Genomic DNA, 20,083 nt, shown 5'->3' on the forward strand with positions numbered 1-20,083 from the left:
GATCTGGGCGGCTCTCCATCGAGTTTGTCCTCAGTCCGGCTGCGGCGCTTTTCTCAGTGACTCCGAGGTCCCCCCGTCTTGGCCGAGCTCCCCGTCGGTTAGGTGGCTTCCCAGGGTGTGGGTTCCCTTTCTCCTTCTCGACTCCCCTCGGGAACTCGAGTCCCGTCCTGATTCCTTTTCTCTCTCTCTCTCTCTCTCTTTTGTTCTACTCAGTTAATGTCAAGAGTTTCTTGCCCTTTTTGGAGGCTGAAGTTCTCCTGCCAGCGTTCAGTAGATGCTCTGTGCGAGGCGTGTTACGTGTAGCTGTGTTTTCCCGATGTGTTTGTGGGAGAAAGTGACTCTGACCTCTTATTCCTCTGTCTTCGTGATCCCCTTCTCAGAGTTTGGGTTTTAAATCCCCACCCTATTTCCTCCTAATGGCTTTGAAGTCTTGGACAGTTACATAAGGGGAAACCTTAGTTTACTCACCTGTAAAATGGGAATAATGTTCCCTTAAGGTGTGAGCAGCTTAAGGGAAATAACATGTCTGTCAATGAAAAAATTAATAATCTAAGAAAGAAATGGAGAATTTCATTCGAGCAATCTTGAGGATTAGAACCCAGGAAACAGTCTTTATGTGGTGTATATATACACAATGGAACACTACTCAGCCATAAAAAAGAACAAAGTCTTGCCATTTGCAGCAACACGGATGGACTTGGAGGGCACTCTGCTAAGTGAAATAAGACAGAGAAAGACAAATACTGCATGATGTCACTTACATGTGAGAGCTAGAAAATACAAGAAACAGGTGTATACCATAACAAAAAAGTAGCAGATTTACAGATACAGAGAACAAACTAGTGGTTGCCAGTGGCGGGGGTGGGGGCAAGGGGGAAAGACAGGGATGGGGAGTGGGAGGTGCAGACTGTTGGGTATAAGACAGGCTCAGGTGTGTATATTGCACAACATGGGGAGCAGAGCCAGTATTTTGTAATAACTGGAAATGGAAAGTAATCTTTTAAGATTGTATTTAAACTAAAAAAAAAATTTAAAAAGAAAGAAAGCTCTGAAGACTGTTCCACCTTTTAGAGGCCAAAGCCCAATTACATAAATTTTGGAGACAAAGGGTCTTACCTCAAAATAACACATTGACAGCTTACATGGTGCAGCAGGGCGAGTCGTGGGGCACCGTGACCCGTTGCAGGTTGGAGAAAGGAGTGTTGTCTCCTAGGAGTTACCTTGCTGTGCCAGGAGAAAATGGCTTTTGCGGGTGTGTGGGGGGAGCAGGCATTCCTGAGTCTTCTAAAGGGATTTAGTTAGTGTATAATGCAGAGGCACAATGCAGACTAAGGTGGGGCAGCGGCCCAAATGGGTAGGGAAAGCATCTGATGTTTAAGGATGTTCTTGTCCTGCCTTACCGACGATGGCATTTCATCACGGGTACAGTGTATAGAGCACAGGGCGGCAGCAACTGCTGTTAAAATAGTTATGGCCTTGTGACACTTCTCAGGACCGGGATTATTAGCAAGCCATGAGGTCACTCCAAGGGGCCCACGCCCAGCCATGTCACCACCTGGGGGGTCTGTGCTCTTACCTTGACATAAAGGAGCCAACCCAAGTCGAAGAACTGTCTGTTTGCTGGGCACCACGTGAGCCAGTGGACCTGTCTTGAGTAACACCCAATAAGGCAGAAAATCCCTAGTGTGCCATCTGAGATGCCGCCTGGGTGGTCTTTGCTGAGTATTTCATTGTTTTGTTTTTTGATGAAGAAGAGACTTCATTACGGAGGAATGTGTATTCTGATGAGGCTTGGCGGAGGGGTCCTGGGATGCTCCAGTCATTTTTGTAGTCCGGTTCCTGACGCAGGGCGGCAGTGCGTTGCGTGCGTGCCGGGGCCCTGCGGGCTGCCCCGGCCGTGATTTCCACGGGCCAGCTCTTGAGCTTTCAAATGCCCACTGACACTACCTTGCCCTCAGGCACCAGCGTTTGCATTTAATGACACTTTTATTTCTTAGCAATTAAATGGAAATAATTGGAAACAGAGAGAGAGAAGGAAAAGGAACCCACCAAGTATGGTCTGCAAACCAGGTTCTCTGTGATGACAAGGAAGCGGTCAGGCCGGAGCTCTGTGTGCACGTCCATCATCTGCAACCACGGGGCGGGGGGGCGGGGGCGGTTCTTACGCCAGGTGCCCTCTGCTGCCTGCTGCCATCTGTCAGGGCTGGGGCTGCGGGGAGGGGGCTCAGCATGGTGGCATCTGCCCTGGCGTCCAGGGTGGGGGCACCGGCCTCCTCCACACATGCCTTCACTCTTTCCACTTTTACACAGGGGGTGGCCAGGTGGCCAGCTAATGCTGGTGGCCAGGAGGGTCCTTTGAGTGGCAGAGAGGGTCTGAACAGGACAGACTCCGCTCATCTGGCAGCTCATGCCAGAGACTCGCTGCCCAGCATGGTTGGGGGGCAGGGGTGGTGGAGCCAGGAAGGAGAGGGAGCTGGGGATGAAGGCAGAGCGGGGATGTCAGAGGGGGTGGGGCCAGCAAGATAAGAGCTGATGCCAAGGACGTGAGGCTGGCAGGGCATCACTTCACCTGAGGGCCCGGGGTTCTGTGTGGGAGTGACGGTTCAGGCTGGCACTTTAGAAAGCGCCCCCAGACTCCAGCCTGAGGGCAAGTGAGTTACCAGGTCCAGGAAAAAGTCAGCAAGTGGCCTGACCCCGGCTGGATGGAGCAGGATCAGGCCTGTGGGTCCAGGGACCTGAAGGAGGCAGGTCCTGGTGTCCCGGTGTTTAGTGATGGGGGAGGGGCTCAGGCAGGGATGGAGTCAAGGCCGGTTTGCTAGTTTCAGGCTTGAACTTGACAAACGAGGACCCTTCTTTCTTGAGATGGTTTAACTGTCCCTCCTGAAGTCGGGTAGAGGCCCCCGGACTAGACCCCCCCTGCTCATGGTCTGCCTTCATAACGTTGGTTACGACGTTTATTAGCTGCCTCTGCTTCTAAACTTCTCGGGGTGGGGGGTGGTCAGGGTTGGGTTGGGGGGGACAGTGTTCTCACCCCAGGAGGCACTCGGGGCCAGACCACCCGCTCTGGTCCCCCACCCCCTCTGGTCCCCCACCCCCAGCCTCAGTGCACAGTTCATCTGTCGGCGTGTTCATGCCCCTTTCTGGACAAGACCCCAAGACGGGGCGAACTGGGGCTTTTAGGGGCTCTGGCTCCAGCATGCGATGCCTTTTGGTGGCACCAGTGGAGGGCCCCTGACCTGAAGAGCAGGCGGGGCGGCTGGCGCCGGCGCCCCCGGGGGCAGTGTGCGCAGGGGGCCGAGCCGGACGGCTGGCGTGCTACTTGCAGGACCAGGTGGACACACTGACCTTCCAGAGCCAGTCTCTGCGGGACCGAGCCAGACGCTTTGAGGAGGCCTTGAGGAGGAACACTGAAGAGCAGCTGGAGGTACCGTGTGCCCGGCCTCCCTGCCCCCGCCCACCCAGCGGCTCTGCTGCACCCCAGGAAGCCCCAGGTCACCCCCAAACCTGGGTCCCTGTCTGATGGGATGCCAGAGCGTCAGGGCCTCTTGGGATTTTTAAACAGGGGCCTGTCAGCCCCTCTCCTGAGTCAGGACAGCTGTGGGTTCTCCAGCTCCATGACAGTCTTGCCACATTCAACACGGCTGGACAGCCACTGTCCCTGAGCTCCTGTGACCACCACGCTGGGCCCAGCACTGCCCCCTGCGCCCACTGGCACCCCGTCCCCCTCTCCCCCAACCCCCACTCCATAGGGAGGCATCGCCGAAGCCTCAGTTTGTAATCTGAGGGGTTTTTTGGCCCAGAAAAGTTGGCAAAATTCTTTCCCTCTGATGTAGGGTTGCCAGATAAAATACACAACACCCAGTTAAATGTGAATTACAGATAAGTTTTTTTAGTAACAAGCACGTCTCGTGCAGTACCTACACTACAAAAAAAAGTTGTTCATGTGAAATTCAGACCTAACCAAACATCCTATCTTTTGATTTGTTACATCTGGCAACCTTACTGTAATGCTCCTTTTTCTAAAATGCCTTTTCTGCTCTTCAAACCACTTTGCTCATTTCTTAGGCGGGGGCAGGGCTCTCCCCACCTGGCTGTTGAGTCAGGGAGCCTGAGCCAATGTTAAAGCCAATGCTGAATTTACTCTTCTGACCCGCTAAGGTCCCTTCAGGGGAAGGGGCTGGTACTGTCCTGCCCTCCATCCCCAGCACCCCGCCTTTCAGGGAGCGACGGCTTCATCTCTCCTGCTCCCCGAGGAGCTGGATTTTGAGTGGTGCTCCCGGTGGAAACCCGGGGACATCTTATCAGGGAAAGCTGTAGGCATCCTCCCCTCTGGCTCCCTCTCCCCGGTGCCTGTGGGGAAGCTTGTCACCGAGGACCGGATTTCACTGCTCGCCGGTGAGGGCTGCGCTGTGCCGGGACCTCTGCCAAGCAGTTCCTTGCTCTCTGTCGCTGCAGATCGCGCTGGCTCCTTATCAGCACTTGGAAGAAGACATGAAGAGCCTGAGGCAGGTATTAGAAATGAAGAATCAGCAAATTCACCAGCAGGAAAAGAAGATTATGGAGCTGGAAAAGCTGGTGAGTCAGTCTCTTACCTTGGGAGGCCCGGTAAACCTGCACATGCCGCCAGCATGCATGTCTGCATAGCAGCATTGGGCGGGGGGGGGGCTCACCTGTCCAGTGCTCACACCAGAGCAGAAAATGCCACAGCCGAGTCTCCAGGCCTTTCTTAGGAGGCCAGGAGTTCTCTTAAGGACTCTCAGAGGTGGCCTCATTTGCATAAATAAACCTGGAGCCCAGCTGATCCCCTGCCCACATGGCTGTGAAGTGCTGGTTCCTCACTGTTCCCCGGGAAGATGTGTGGTGAGCTGGCAGCTTTTTTTTTTTTTTTAACTCAATGAATTTTATTACACTTATAGTTGTACAATGATCATCACAACCCAATTTTATAGCATTTCTGTCCCAAACCCTCAATGAATCCCCCCACCCCCCAACCTGTCTCATTTGGAAACCGTGTTTTTCAAAGTCAGTGAGTCAGTATCTGTCTGCAAAGTTCATTGTGCCCCTTTTTTAGATTCCACACGTAAGTGACAGCATTTGATGTGGGTGTCTCACTGTCTGACTGACCTCACTTAGCATGATAATTTCTAGGTCCATCCATGTTGCTGCAAATGCAGTTATTTCGTTCCTTTTAATGGCTGAGTAATATTCCATTGTGCATATGTACCACATCTTCTGGATCCACTCCTCTGTCCATGGACGTTTAGGCTGTTTCCATGTCTAGGCTATTGTATAGAGTGTTGCAATGAACACTGGAGTACATGTATCTTTTCAAGTCATGGTTTTCTCTGGATAGATGCACAGGTGTGGGATTGCTGGATCAAGCGGTAAGTCTATTTTTAGTTTTCTGAGGAATTTCCATACTGTTTGCCACAGAGGTTGCACCAATTTACATTCCCACCAACAGTGTAATAGGGTTCCCTTTTTTCCACTCCCTCTCCAGCACTTAGTGTTTGTAGACTTTTTGATGATGGCCATTCTGGCTGGTGTAAGGTGTTACCACATAGTGGTTTTGATTTGCATTTCTCTAATAATGAGTGATGCTGAACATCTTTTCATGTGTTTCTCGGCCATCTGTATCTCTTCTTTGGAGAACTGTCTGTTTAGATCTTCTGCCCATTTTTTTGATGGAGTTGTTCGGTTTTTTTTTTGGTATTGAGCTGTAGGAGGTGTTTATAGACTTTGGAGATTACTCCCTTGTCAGTCACTTTATTTGCAAATATTTTCTCCCATTCTGTGGGTTGTCTTTTTGTTTTGTTTAGGGTTTCCTTTGCTGTGCAGAAACTTTTAAGTTTAATCAAGTCCTGTTTATTTTTGTTTTTATTGTCATTACTCTAAGAGGTGGATCTGAGAAGATGTTGCTGTTGTTTATGTCAGAGAGTGTTTGGCCTATGTTTTCCTCTAAGAGTTTTATAGTGTCTGGTCTCATATCCAGGTCTTTAATCCATTTGGAGTTGATTTTTGTGTATTGTGTTAGGGAGTGTTCTAATTTCATTCTTTTACATGTGGCTGTCCAGTTTTCCCAGCACCACTTATTGAAGGGGCTGCCTTTTCTCCATTGTATATTCTTGCCTCCTTTATTGTAGATTAATTGTAAGTGCTTGGGTTTAATTCTGGGCTTTCTATGCTGTTCCACTGACCCATATTTCTGTCTTTGTGCCAAGTACCACATGGTTTTGATGACGTAGCTTTGTTGTATAGTCCGAAGGCAGGGAGCCTGAGTCCTCCAGCTCCATTTTTCTTTCTCAGGATGTCTTTGGCTATTATGGGTCTTTTGTGCTTCCAGACAAACTTTAAAATATTTTGTTCAAGTTCTGTGAAAAATGTCCTTGGTAATTTGATAGGGATTGCATTGAATCTGTAGATTGCCTTGGGTAGTATAGTCATTTTGATAATATTGATTTTTCCAATCCAAGAGCATGGTATGTCTTTTCATCTGCTTGTGTCATCTTTGATTTCTTTCATCAGAGTCTTATAGTTTTCAGAGGACAGGTCTTTTGTCTCTCTAGGTAGGTTTACTCCTAGATATTTTATTCTTCTGGATGTGATGGTAAATGGGATTGTTTCCCTAATTTCTTTCTGATCTTTCATTGTTAGTATATAGAAATGAGGTTGATTTCTCTGTATTAATTTTGTATCCTGTGATTTTGCCAAATTCAGTGATGAGCTCTAACAGTTTTCTGGTAGAGGCTTCAGGATTCTCTAAGTATAGTATCATGTCACCTGCAAATAGTGATTGATAGTTTTACTTCTTTCCAATTTGGATTCCTTTTCTTTTACTTCTCTGCTGTGGCTAGGACTTCCAAGCTATGTTGAATAGTAGTGGTGAGAGTGGACATCCTTGTCTTGTTCCTGATCTCAACAGGAATTCTTTCAGCTTTTCACCATTAAGAATGATGTACGCTGTGGGTTTGTTATATATGGCCTTTATCATGTTGAGGTAGGTTCCCTCTATGCCCACTTTTTGAAGGGTTTTTATCAGAAATGGGTGTTGGATTTTGTCAAAGGCTTTTTTTCTTCATCTGTTGAGAGGATCATATGGTTTTTATTCTTCAGTTTGTTAATGTGGTGTATCCCACTGATGGATTTGTGGCTATTGAAGAACCCTTGCATCCCTGGGGTAAATCCCACTTGATCTTGATGTACAATCCTTTTGATGTATTGTTGGATTCGGTTTGCTAGTATTTTGTTCAGGATTTTTGCATCTGTGTTCATCAGTGAAATTAGCCTGTAATTTTCTTTTTTTGTGGTATCTTTGTCTGGTTTTGGTATCAGGGTGATGGTGGCCTCATAGAATGAGTTTGGGAGTATCCCTTCCTCTGCAATTTTTGGAATAGTTTCAGAAGGATAGGTGTTAGCTCTTCTCTAAATGTTTGATAGAATTCGCCTGTGAAGCCATCTGGTCCTGGACTACTGTTTGTTGGAAGTTTTTTAATCACAGTTTTAATTTCAGTACTTGAGATTGGTTGCTTCATCTTTTCTATTTCTTGGTTTAGTCTTGGAAGATTATACTTCTTTAAGAATTTGTCCATTTCTTCTAGGTTTTCCATTTTATTGGCATACAGTTGCATGTAGTTGTCTCTTATGATCCTTTGTATTTCTATGATGTCTGTTGTAACTTCTCCTTTTTCATTTCTAATTTTATTGATTTGAGTCCTCTCTCTTTTTTTCTTGATAAGTCTGGCTAAGGGTTTATTAATTTTGTTGACCTTTTCAAAGAACTAGCTTTCAGTTTCATTGATCTTTTCTATGGTTTTCCTCATTTCTATTTCATTTATTTCTGCTCTGATCTTTATGGTTTCTTTCCTTTTGCTAACTTCAGGTCTTGTCCTTCTCTCTCTAGCTGCTTTAGATGTAAAATTAGGTTGTTTATTTGTGCTTTTTCTTGTTTCCTGAGGTAAGCTTGTATTGATATAAACTTCCCTCTTAGGGCTGCTCTTGCTGCATCCCATAGGTTTTGGAGTGTTGTACATTTGTTACTTGCTTCTAGGTATTTTTTAATTTCCTTTTTGACTTCTTCAGTGATCCATTGGCTGTTTAGTAGCATGTTGTTTAGTCTCCACGTGTTTGTGTATTTTGCTGCTTTTTTCTTCTGGTTGATTTCCAGTCATATAGTGTTGTGGTCAGAAAAGATGCTTGGTATGATTTCAGTTTTCTTAAAGTTACTGAGGCTTGATTTGTGGCCCAGAATGTGCTCAATCTTAAAGAATGTTCGGTGTGCACTTGAGAAGAATGTGTATACTGATGCTTTTGGATGGATGTCCTATAAATATCTATTAAGTCCCTCTGGTCTAATGCTTCATTCAGGGCTTGTGTTTCCTTATTGATATTCTTGCTGGATGATCTGTCCATTGCTATAAATGGGATGTTAAAGTCCCCCACCAGTAATGCGTTATTGTCAATTTGTCCTTTTAAGGTTGTTAGCAGTTTGTCTTATATATTGTGGTGAGCCTATGTTGGATGCATAAATATTTTAAACTGTTACACCTTTTTCTTGGATTGATCCTTTGATCATTATGTAATGTCCTTCCTTGTCTCTTAAAGTATTCTTCATTTTAAGGTCTATTTTGTCTGATACGAGTATTGCTACTCCAGCTTTCTTTTGGTTCTGTTTGCATGGAATGTTTTCTTTGATCCTCTCACTTTCAATTTCTGTGTGTCCCTAGAAATGAAGTGGGTCTCTTGAAGACAGCATATATATGGGTCTTGTTTTTGTATCCATTCAGCCAGTCTATGTCTTTTGGTTGGGGCATTTAGTCCATTTACATTTAAGGTAATCATTAATATGTATTTTCTTTTTTTTCTTTCTTTTTTTTTTTGGTCTTTTTGCCATTTCTTGGGCCACTGACACGTCATATGGAGGTTCCCAGGCTAGGGGTCTAATTGGAGCTGAAGCCACCAGCCTACGCCAGAGCCACAGCAACATGGGATCCAAGCCATGTCTGTGACCTATACCACAGCTCACAGCAATGCCAGATCCTTAACCCACTGAGCAGGGCCAGGGATCAAACCCACAACCTCATGGTTCCTAGTCAGATTCATTAACCACGGAGCCATGACAGGAACTCCTAATACGTATTTTCTTACTGCCATTCTATTAACTGTTTTAGATTTGGTTTTGTTGCTCTTTTTTCTTCCCTTCTCTTGTTCTGTCCTCTTGTGGTTCGATGACCATCTTTAGAGTTGTATTTGAGTTGATTTCTCTTGTTTGTGTATGAACTGTAGATTTTTGGTTTGCAGTTGCCTGAAGTTTGGATATAGGTATGTGTGCGTATGTGTATATATATATATATATATATATATATATATATACACACATACACACACACACACACACGAGATTGTTTTAAGTTGTTGGTCTCTTAATTGCAAGTGCATCTCTAGTGTCCTGCATTTGTACCCTCCTCATGATTTCTGATTTTTGTAGCCTATTTGTGTGCATGGATGATTTCCTATCTTTACTGTATATATACCTTTACTGGTGAGCCTTGTCATTTGTGATATTTTTGTTTCTAGTTGTGGCCTTTTCTTTTCTGCCTAGAGAAGTTCTTTTAGTATTTGCTGTAAAGCTGGTTCAGTGTTGCTAAATTCTCTTAGCTTTTGCTTATCTGTAAAGCTTTTGATTTCTCCTTCAAATCTGAATGAGAGCCTTGCTGGGCAAAGTAATCTTGGTTGGAGGTTTTTTTCCTTTCCTCTTAAGTAAGTATATTATGCCACGCCCTTCTGGCCTGCAGAGTTTCTGCTGAAAAATCTGCCAATAACCTTATTGGGGTTCCTTCGTATGTTGTTTCCTTTCCCTAGCTGCTTTCAGTATCTTCTTTTTGTCTTTAATTTTGGTCAGTTTGATTGGTATGTGTCTTGGGGTGTTTCTCCTTGGGTTTGTTTTTTATGGGACTCCTTGCACTTCCTGGATTTGAGTGAGTTCCTTTCCCATGTTAGGAAAGTTTTTGGCTATTATCTCTTCAAATATTTTTTCTGTTCCTTTCTCTCTCCTCCTTCTGGCACCCCTATAATATATTGGTGCATTTAACATTGTCCCAGTGTTCTCTGAGACTCTCTTCATTTCAGTCTTTTTTTCTCTTTTCTTTTCTGCATCAGTGATTTCCACTAGCATATCCTCCACCACACTTACTCGTTCTTCTGCCTCCTGTATTCTCCTGTTGCTTCTGAATTTTTTATTTCAGTTATTGTATTTTGCATCTCTACTTGCTTACATTTTAAATCTTGTACTTCTTTGCTCAATGTTTGCTCTAAATTATCAGTCTTTGCCTCCAGTCTATTTCCAATGTCCTGCATCATCTTTACTATCATTAGTCTGAAGTCTTTGTCCTGGAAGCTGATCATCTCCAGGTCACCTAGCTGTTCTCCTGGAGTTTTTTATTTCTCCCTTATCTGAGTTATAGTTCTCTGCCTTTTTTATAGGTTTTTGGTTGGTGTCCTTTTTGCAGACAGCAGAATTTTAGCCTCTCTTACTTCTGATGTCTGCCCCCCTCCCCCCCCACCGTGGCTGAAGTTGGTACAGGGGCTTGCTGTAGGCTTCCTGATGGGAGGGACTGGTGCCTGCCCACTAGTAGGGGGGCTTTGTGTCTGGGTGAGATTAGAGGCTGCTGTGTGCCTGGGGGCTCTTGAGGCAGGGTGGGGCTGTGATCCCACCTGGACTATTGTTTGGCCTGGGGCTTCTCAGCGCTGATGGGTGGGGTGAGATTTCTCCAAAATAGCCACCTCCAGAGAAACACACACTGATGAGTATTCCTGAGAGCTCTGCCTCCAATGTCCTTCCCCCACAGCAAGCCAGTCACCCTGTTTCTCCAGAAGATCCTCCAAGAACTGCAGCAGGTCCAACCCAGATTCCTATGGAATCTCTGCTTTGCCCTGGGACCCAGTGCACTTGAAAGCCTGTGTGTACCTTTCAAGGATGGGGTCTCTGTTTCCCCTAGTCCTGTGGCGCTCCTGCACACAAGCCTCACTGGCCTTCAGTGCCAGATGCTCCAGGGTTCTTTCTCCCAGTGCCAGATCCCCAGGTGTGGGGACTTGATGTGGGGTGCAGACCTCTCACTCCTGGGAGAGTTCTCTCTTTGTGATACTTTCCAGTCTGTGGGCTTCCCACCCAGGAGGTATGGGGCTGCCTATGTCACGTAATCGCCCCTCCTACCTCTTGATGTGGCCTCCTCTTTGTCTTCTGGAATAGGATATCTTTTTTGAAAGTTTCCAGTCCATTTGGTTGAAGGTTGTTCAGGATTTGGTTGTAATTTTTTGTTTTCATGAGAGAAGTTGAGCTCCAGTCCTTCTATTCTGCCATCTTAATCCTGTCTATCAGTTGTTTAATTTCATAATTTTTAATTGATGCCATTTATCACATTTTAACGTGTTAATTACACTGATATAAACATGGAATTAGACTTTTCCTTATTATCCAAAATCACCACAGTCCATTTCAATGAATATAAAAATATATGCTTAATACTTTATACAATACTGGTTTTTGGTCCAAACAAAACTGGATCAGAAAAGCTAAGAAATTCACTTTAAGAATCCGAGTCCTTTTTCCAAATGGATTTAGGCAACTTTGAATAATGGGATTTACATAATAAAATCAGGGACAAGACTAAACAAGCAACAAAAAATGTTTTCTAACACAAAATTAACATTTCAAGTTCACAGATTTATGTTATGCCAAAAAAGTACAGAAACAAAATTATATTTACAGAAGTTTCATAATAATGAAAAAGGCAAGACAGGTGATAGAAGAATGATAGTATAGAAATAGCATGTGATTATTCAGTGGAGAACAACTAGATGGAGCAAATCCTCAGCATGGGCCATTCTTTAATCAGGCACCGCGCAGACACCCGATGTGTCTCGGGTCTTTAACTGGGACCGCGGTCCACTGGAGTGGGTGCTGTCAGGGGCCTCCTTTCTCAGAGGCAGACACGCAGGCTTAGGAGGAGGTCATTTCTCATCCAGAGCCAATAAGTGGTCCAGCACAGCCGGCTCCCACCCGTCCTGGCGCTCCCCACACCCTACCTGACCTTGTAGCCTGGCTCCCACACAACTAGCAAAGGGCACCCCTTTAGGGGAACAGGGCGCCCAGAGTTCACTCCCCCGCCCTGTGGGTGCAAGGGTGGAGCTGAGCTACGTGTCCAGAGTTAGGAGCAGAGAAGCCTGCTTCCAAAGAGATGCCATCTTGATGGGAAGGTTGGCCCAAGGCCTCAGATAGATGAACGCTTTCCTTTTTTATTGTTATATTTAAAATAAACTCTTGATACTCTAAAAGGACACTATGTGCATTACAGGAGATTCTAAGCTAAAATAGGACAATTAAAAGATCACCTTTCTACACTGTTAGACTTCCCAGAGCCGTTCCTCCATATCAAAGTGTACACATCCCAACCTACAACACCCCATGCCCAACACACACACACACACACACACACACAGTGTTTGGGATCCTGCTTGCTTTGGGTCAGCAGGTCTTCAGCGTGACATCCCCGTATCATCTGATCGTGCCCTCTCACTTGCGAGGTCTCCATTTGTGTCGGAAATGCCCTTGAAGCTGGTCTCTCGGAACCAGGAGCTGGTCCCAGGCCACCTTTGCCATTTGGTTCTCATGTCCTCTCTCTCGATCCGGTTCCGTCCTTTTATATGGACATTGCCTGCTTCAGGCGTGCTTATTCGGTAGGATGAGGACAGATGAGGCTGGGAGTGCCTGTCGCAGCATCCTCGGTAATGCTGGCCTCCCGGCCCCTTCCAGAAGCCCGGAGCTTCCCAGCAAGGCCAGCGCTAAGGCCAGTGAGGGGCTCCTGGACCGAGCCCTGCCCTCTCAGCCGTGTGGCGCAGCCCAGCCGTACTCCTCGGGGCAGGCGGGGCCATCTGCATCCAGTTATCTGGTCAACCACAAGCCTCTGGGCTCACAGGGCTGATTTTAGCCACGCTCCAGGCATTCTGCAGGCAGGCAGGACTTCTCATTCCAGAAACCTCTCCTTGGGTTCGGCCGCCTTAGCCTTCTTCGTCATCTTTAAAGATGAACTGCCCTATCTGTGAGTTTGTCACGTTCTTTTCCCAAAATTTAGTTCGAAGTTTATCTTCAAAGGGAGCTCTGCTTCAGCTGGTCTCAGGCCCGGGAGACACTCGGACAGGGAGCGGCCTGAGCTGCAGGCGTGTGACAACCACGGAGGATGTGCTTTCCCAGAATGTGCCAGCCAGGCTTGAGCTGCCTGTTCCTGGCTGCCCGGAGCCTCAGAAGGAAAAAACAAGGTGTCCGCATTATTTATTTCTCTGTCCTCTGTGAATTCAGAATGTCACACAGTACCTTCCGGCCTGGCCGGAGATGCTGGTACAGAGCAGATGATCCAATGGAAGAACCCGGGGAGCCATCAGCCCAACTAGGTGCCTGGTTACAGCTCATCTCTGACAATGGGCAATATAATCTCTCACTATGAGAAACAGAATCCGCACAGGACTCCAGCACAGGCACATGCATATAGTGTATGTACATAATATATATATGACCCACTACATACACCCACACACACACATTATATATGTGGAAAAACATTTACATATATATACACATACATGTGTGTGTGTGTGTATACACTTTTACTATTGACAGTGTACCCTGGTATTTTTTATATGCTCACAAAAGAAACGCTGCTCACCTCCCTCTAACCTGACTTCGCAACCAGCTAATGCATTGCAAACTGCAGTCTGAAAAACACCGTTCTTGCTAATCCTCCACAGTCCAGAAGCCAAGGGCCCTGGTCTGCCATCATCGCACGGGCTTGCTAAGAAGCTCTTGACACCACATCTTTTACAGGCAGAGAAGAACATTATCCTGGAAGAAAAGATCCAGGTTCTCCAGCAGCAGAATGAAGACCTCAAAGCCAGGATCGACCAGAACACCGTTGTCACGAGGTAGGTGGGCCCGGGTGTCCGAGCTTCCAGAGCTCGTGTCACTGACAGACGGGCTTTGCTCTTGACCTTGGAGGGCTCTGCTTCCGCCCTCACTCCTCTGAGCCAGGAGGCCTCCCTGCACAGGCTCCCAGCACTTCCCATGCGGAGGAAAGCACAGAACACGCGCTCTCAGCCCCCAGCCGGTGCCCTGGCTGCGTGGAGGCTGCCGTTTCCATGCAGGACCTGCTCTGAGGGTCCGACTGCCAGAGGTGGAGAGGCAGCCCTGCTGTCATCAGAGCAGGTGTGGCAGGTCGCGGCTGGATCAGCCGGCTGGAGGCAACTTGGTCCACGAGGCCTGAGCCTCCTCCATCAGCCAGGGCCTTCCACCACCTGTGTCACCCCATGCACACACTCACTCGTGCACACTCTCACACGGGCTCTACAGCTGAGCTCCTGCTGGCATTGCATTTCCAGCCCAGAGTGCACAGGAGGCTGCGCTGGGCAGCAGGCCTATCCCCCTCTGCTAGGGCTATGGGCCTCCAGCACCCCCCCGGCAGCATGGCACCCTGCCCGAAGAGCAAGCCCAGCCTTGACCCTAGCGGGGCACCTTCCAGGCCCCCATTTGTCTAGCTACAAAGTCCCTACCTCTCCTGGCCAGTTCCTCAAAGGTGCTGTTATTTTTTTACAAATGCAGCAAAGCCAACAAGACGCACTTCATGACAGAGGCACAGAATGCAGAGGTTCAGTTTTCCCTTAGCATCCATTAGCAGCAAACACCAACTGAGCATCTGATAGCCTCGGGCTCCAGGCTGGGTGCCCAGTGTTCGAGGAGGAACACTCTGGACGCTGTCCTCCAGGGTCCCTGGCCCAGCAGGTGGCCGGATGCACCCAGCAGGATGTAGCAGTGGGAGGACCCCTGTCATGGGGGCCAAGCCAGGAGGAGCCCTGAGGCTGCCAGCACCAGCCCTGCCCCTGGGCTGCGCCTTGCTGTCCCCACCTCTCTCCCAGCCTCTGGGCAGCACACCCCCACCAGGCCCCACCTCCCCCTCTCTGTTCGGTCTCTGTCCCCTGGACCAGCAGCGCCTCCCCAGACTGGGGCCGAGGGACTGCCAGCGGGTCAGGGGTTGGCCGAGAGGCTCTGGGAAGGCAGAGGTAGTGGGATGAGTGGAAATCATGAGTCAAGCCCGGTTCTTGGTCCCTGGGGTCCAGCAGGACCCTGTTCTCCTGGCACACAGCCACCGTCCCCTCCCTTTGCCCCGCACCCCTGGGCCGGCAAAGGTCAGGTTAAGTGCCTGCCGGCGTTCTTGCTACTTGACCGCTGCTTCCTCTCCCCGTGCAGACAGCTGTCGGAGGAAAACGCTAATCTGCAGGAATACGTGGAGAAAGAAACGCAAGAGAAGAAGAGATTGAGCCGAACCAACGAAGAGCTGCTTTGGAAGCTCCAAACCGGGGACCCGACCAGCCCGGTTAAACTGTCCCCCACGTCCCCTATTTACCGCGGCTCCTCCTCCGGGCCCTCCTCTCCCGCCAGAGTCAGCATGACGCCAAGATGACGCCACCACGCTGCGGGCGCAGCCCCGGCACCCGGTCCACGAGGGCTCCCACTTGCGGGGAGCAGGGACCACGGGCCGGCGGGGCTGGCCCGCGCGCGTGCGCAGTAGCTGCAGAGCTGCATCCTCTGCGCGCATGCCCCGTAGCTGCACAGCCGCATCCTAGGCAGAGCCCTCTTCTGACCCTCGTGTAAGACTGTCCTGGTGTTGGCACTTAGGAAAGTGTAAACGGTAGCGTCTGGCGTGCAAATGTTTGGCAGTAGTTAGAGCCAAAAGAAAGGAACACCCATTGTTCTTGAGCGATGAACTTTCACTGCAGAATTTCAGGTTAGTTACAAAGAGCTCGGTTTTGAATATCCATTGACTAATCATCCTGTACCGCACCGATCTGTGTGTACATTTAGATACACGTATATACACATGCAGCAGTTCTGAATCGCATTTTTTATAACATGAAGTGCTGACATATTTTGGTGAAGGTCAGCAGTTTTCTAACTTGTGCCTAAGAATTATTGGGAAACGAAAATGCATTTCTATCTAGCTTCCCAGGAATATTTCTACCCAAAATAGTAAAAGGAAAAAAAAAAAAAAAAAGATACACAGAGAAGAAGCGCCTTTCAACCTACCACCACGTGGTACTCTGTTTAACACAAACACCAGCCATTCGTGAACGGTAACTGCCTTTGGAACAATCAGCTTCTTAGTCAATATGACGTGAGGTCACTGTCACTCCATCTGCAAGTTTTAATGATTAACACTGTCGTGAGTGGATAAGGGGCAGCCGTGGGAAACCCTGAGGGGTGAGCGGTTTTGCAGATGGCACTCGTGACAGTGGATCATCTATGGTCTTGTAGACACAAGTTTTGCTTTTTTCTTAAATGGCATTTGGAATCTATCCTTAAGCTACTGCATCCTTGAGAAAACACGGAAGCCCATGATCTTAGAGAAGGAGGGTGAGAATGACCTTGGAGTCGGCCCAGACCACGCACGCTCCATCCTCAACAAGGAGAGCTGCTGCCAGGGTCTGTATTGTGACGAAGCAGGGCAGGAGCACATACTCTGGCATCCTCTTCACTTCGCTCGGATGTGATGCTGAGAATGGCCACCCCACTCAACCATGACCCTCGGCTCCATGTCATTGTCCCCCCCACACACACCTTTCGTTTGGTTGTGAAACCCAACCTCATCCCTGTACATTGAGATGCTCAGGGGCTCTAGCAGGGGCTTCCAGCAAACCAGTCCTCCTCAGTTCCAAGCCATGCTACGTCATCACGTGACTCCCAGAAACCCAGGTGTGTTTTCTGCTGGACGATCAAGCAAGGCCACAGCAGACAGTGGTCCCACTTGGGGCCCAGGAGGTTCTTTCAGAAGAGCCCCGACTGAAACAGCCAGCCTAGCGCTGCTGGCTTCTGGACTGGCATCTGTCGCTGAAACGGTAGCATTAGAACGTGAGAGATACTCCTGTAGTGCTGTGGACGATTAGCAGCATGACCCACGAAAGAAAGAAGTAGGTTCAACGTTGATACGCTGATGATAACGATGCCTCTGTCTACTGTGTGTGACAGAGCCCCTGCCCTTGTCTCCCGAAGGCCCCTGGAAATGGTCCTGGGCACGGGGCTGCCTCCGGGCACACCCGAAGCAGGCGGACTCACTGAGGGATGCCGCTTGGGCCAGAGCCATGGGGCAGGGAAGAAAGGGCCCTCAGAAGGCGTCCGCGTGCCCAGAGCCTGGCCTGCTTGGGGATGTGCGGCCTGCTCTGTGTTCCCCGAGTGACACACAGTTGGGCTTCCGGCCTGACATGCATCTCATTTCTAGCCCATCTCCAGGTCTCTGCCCACCCCGAGGACACACACAGGAGATACCCATTGACGAAACATTTCCATTTCCCGTTAGTGGCTCTGCATGACGCTGTGACACTGAGCTGGGCATTCCATTAGAGTAGCTCATGCCACACTGACGAAATACACAGATACTGAGTTCTTTCTGCAGGCACCACCTGCAGACACAGGTTCGGCAGTAGCTCAGCCTCCGGATTAGGAACTGCTTCCGTAACGGCACCTGCTCAACGCGGTTACCCAGCAATACAGATTTCAGTGTGATGTTAGCACGTGGTCCGGTGTGTTAGCCTCGTGCAGTCCGTCGTCGTGCTGTTAGAATCCCTCACCAGGTGGACTCGACCTTGGCTCTGGCCAGCCCTGACCTTGGCTACTCGAGCTCCCTCCCGCACTGCCCTGGCTTCGTCTCCTCGTCACAGACGCCCGTCTTGTGTGGCTCCCATCCCGGGACACACGAGGGGCAGCAGCCACGGCGCCCCTCACCCCGCACACCTTTGGGACCTGGACCCCTGGCGACGGGGACATCTCCCTGGCGTCTGCCTCCCGGGCTGGAGCTGCTGCCACGCAGAGACGCGGCAGCCTCCCCCACCTGCCTCAGACACACGCAGCAAGCCTCACCAACCACTTCTTGGCGTGTGAGCCCCTGTTGGAGCCCGGCCGCCCCCAGCCCACCCCACACCCCAAGGAGGTTCCTGCGGGGGCGGGGGAGAGGCTGGAGGCCCACGCACTTGGGGATGATGTGAACGGGGTCCCTCGGTCCTTTTCGGGCCCCTCCGGTTTCTGTGTTGCCTATCTGTGTTCGAAGCATATTAAAATGAACTTGAGGGACCTTCTGTGATACGCACTTGGTGTGACCATTGGCCTGGCCCGCTCAGGCTTCAGGGGGGCAGGCGGGCATGCGTCTGAAGCAGGGAGGCTGAAGGGGCTCCGCAGGCTGGGCTCCTCGTGTGTGTGCCAGGTCAGCTGGTCACTGGGTCTCGCCCTCCCCCGACCCCCATCGCTCTCCCAACTTCGCAGGACCAAGGTCGCTGCCTCGTCTTCCCAGCCTGGGGCCTTCAGCAGCCCTGCTTGGATTCTGGGGGCTCAGTGGCCCTGCCCCCGGCCCACACCCCATCCCAGGCAGGCTGGGGTGGGCTGGAGTTTGTTGGGCAAAAGACACAAAAGATTGAGTCCAACCCCCAACCACCCATTTCAAATTCCAACGGTGACCTGTTTCTACCCGAGCGAGCCTGGCCTGTCCTCGGTCGCGCCGGTGTGCGTCTGGGCACAGAGCTCTCCCCTGACAGTGGCCGCGGCGGGCCCTCCTGGCAAGGTGTCTGTGCCACAGCACTTCCCTGTCACGGGCTCTCACGCCCACGGGGCCCTGGGACGCTCTGAGCCAGGACCCTCCCTCAACCTGAAAGCGTCTGCTCCCCGAGCCGGGCCTTCAGGCTGCGCTGCAGCCAGCGGGCACCTGCCTGGGGTCGCAGGGGAGAGCCTGCGTGGCCTGTGGGGTTTGCAGGGACCCTCCAGCCAGCCTGCCCTCCCAAAGTACTGCTGAGCCTCTTCAAAGCTCGTAAGTCACCATGAGTCACCCTGGACTCGCCAGCACCAGCCTGGATCCCCCATGCGCCCAGCTTAGGGGTGACAGCTGCTAGGAATGACTTCCTGGGCCGTCCCAACCCATTTGTTTCTCTTGGTGACCTGTGCCACCACCTTTAGAATAACTGCCCTCCACTGCCCCCCCCCGCCCCACATCAGCACTGCCACTTCACAAAGGGCAGCTGGCACCTGGCCCTCGGGCTCTGAGAATTGTCTCCCACGCCTACCCTGCAGCGACAGAAAGACCTCTGAAGTCAACTGCTCAGACCCACTCTGTGCCATGGGCCCACGCGCAGCCCTGGCCAGGGCCGGCGCTCTGTCTGAGAAGCTGGGGTAGGAGCCGAGCAATGCGTCCCACCTGCTGAGGGGGAGGCTGTGCTCGCAGCTGGGGCTGCACCATCTCCAAACAGGCCTCCTGCAGCCACCCTGTCCTGGCCACCCCCATAGGCAGGAGGCAGGGTCTGCCCACTTGGGAGTTGAGGTCAAATGCTTAAAAAAAAATCACCAGCACCACAGGCTAGAGCGAATTCACTTAAGTTTGCTAAGTATCTTAAAAACAACAAACAACAACAACCACAAAACCCCCAAACAATCTGCGGCTCTCAAACCTCATTGAAAACAAGGAAAAGCGAGACACCTGGGTTTCTTGACCGCCCAGCTCTGTTCTGTGGCTCAGGGAGGGCGCCGAGTTTGGGGCTCCCCTGGTCTGGGAGTGACTGCCAGCCCAGCGGCAGCACCAGCCAGCCAAAGTGCTGCGCAACCTAAGAGGGGGTCCCTCTCCACAGACACCCCCCCCCACCCCGGCTAGCCATCGGCTCTGCTGCTGCCGCCACTTCTAAGTGCAACCAAATGGGGGGTAGCAGGGGCCGTGGTGCCCCGTGCCCCTCCCAGCACCCTGAAGCCGGCATCTAAGCAGGGCTCAACAAGGAGCCACGCTGTTGGCAGGAGCGAAAATGAAAAGCATCCGTGGGCGAGCCCCGCGGCGCCGCTTCTCCCTGGGCCCGCGGTCCTGGCTGCAGCCAGCCGGGGCTCACGCCACTCGCACGAGTACCGCCTGCTTCCTCCCCTAGGCCCTGCTCACGGAGCTAAGGCTTGGACACGCGTACATGGTAAAACGAAACCATGCCCCTCTGCAGGGGGCAGCCACGGGTACCCCCGGTAGGTGTG

The 20,083-nt window shown here is 50.3% G+C and overlaps 1 protein-coding gene across 8 annotated transcripts in view; it reads left to right on the forward strand.

Moving 5' to 3' along the window:
- The window catches only part of MTUS2 (microtubule associated scaffold protein 2), a 496,219-nt gene extending 478,051 nt beyond the window's left edge, over positions 1–18,168 (forward strand). For all 8 annotated transcript variants that reach the window (XM_021065171.1, XM_021065174.1, XM_021065170.1 and 5 more), the window contains 4 exons: positions 3,326–3,424; positions 4,456–4,575; positions 13,874–13,971; positions 15,290–18,168. In XM_021065171.1, the coding sequence (XP_020920830.1) occupies positions 3,326–3,424; positions 4,456–4,575; positions 13,874–13,971; positions 15,290–15,503 (531 nt within the window). In that variant the 3' untranslated portion in view covers positions 15,504–18,168. The remainder of the gene's footprint in view (positions 1–3,325; positions 3,425–4,455; positions 4,576–13,873; positions 13,972–15,289) is intronic.

The sequence above is a fragment of the Sus scrofa genome, chromosome 11, assembly GCF_000003025.6.
Source record: "Sus scrofa isolate TJ Tabasco breed Duroc chromosome 11, Sscrofa11.1, whole genome shotgun sequence".
NCBI classification, from domain to species: Eukaryota; Metazoa; Chordata; class Mammalia; order Artiodactyla; family Suidae; genus Sus; species Sus scrofa.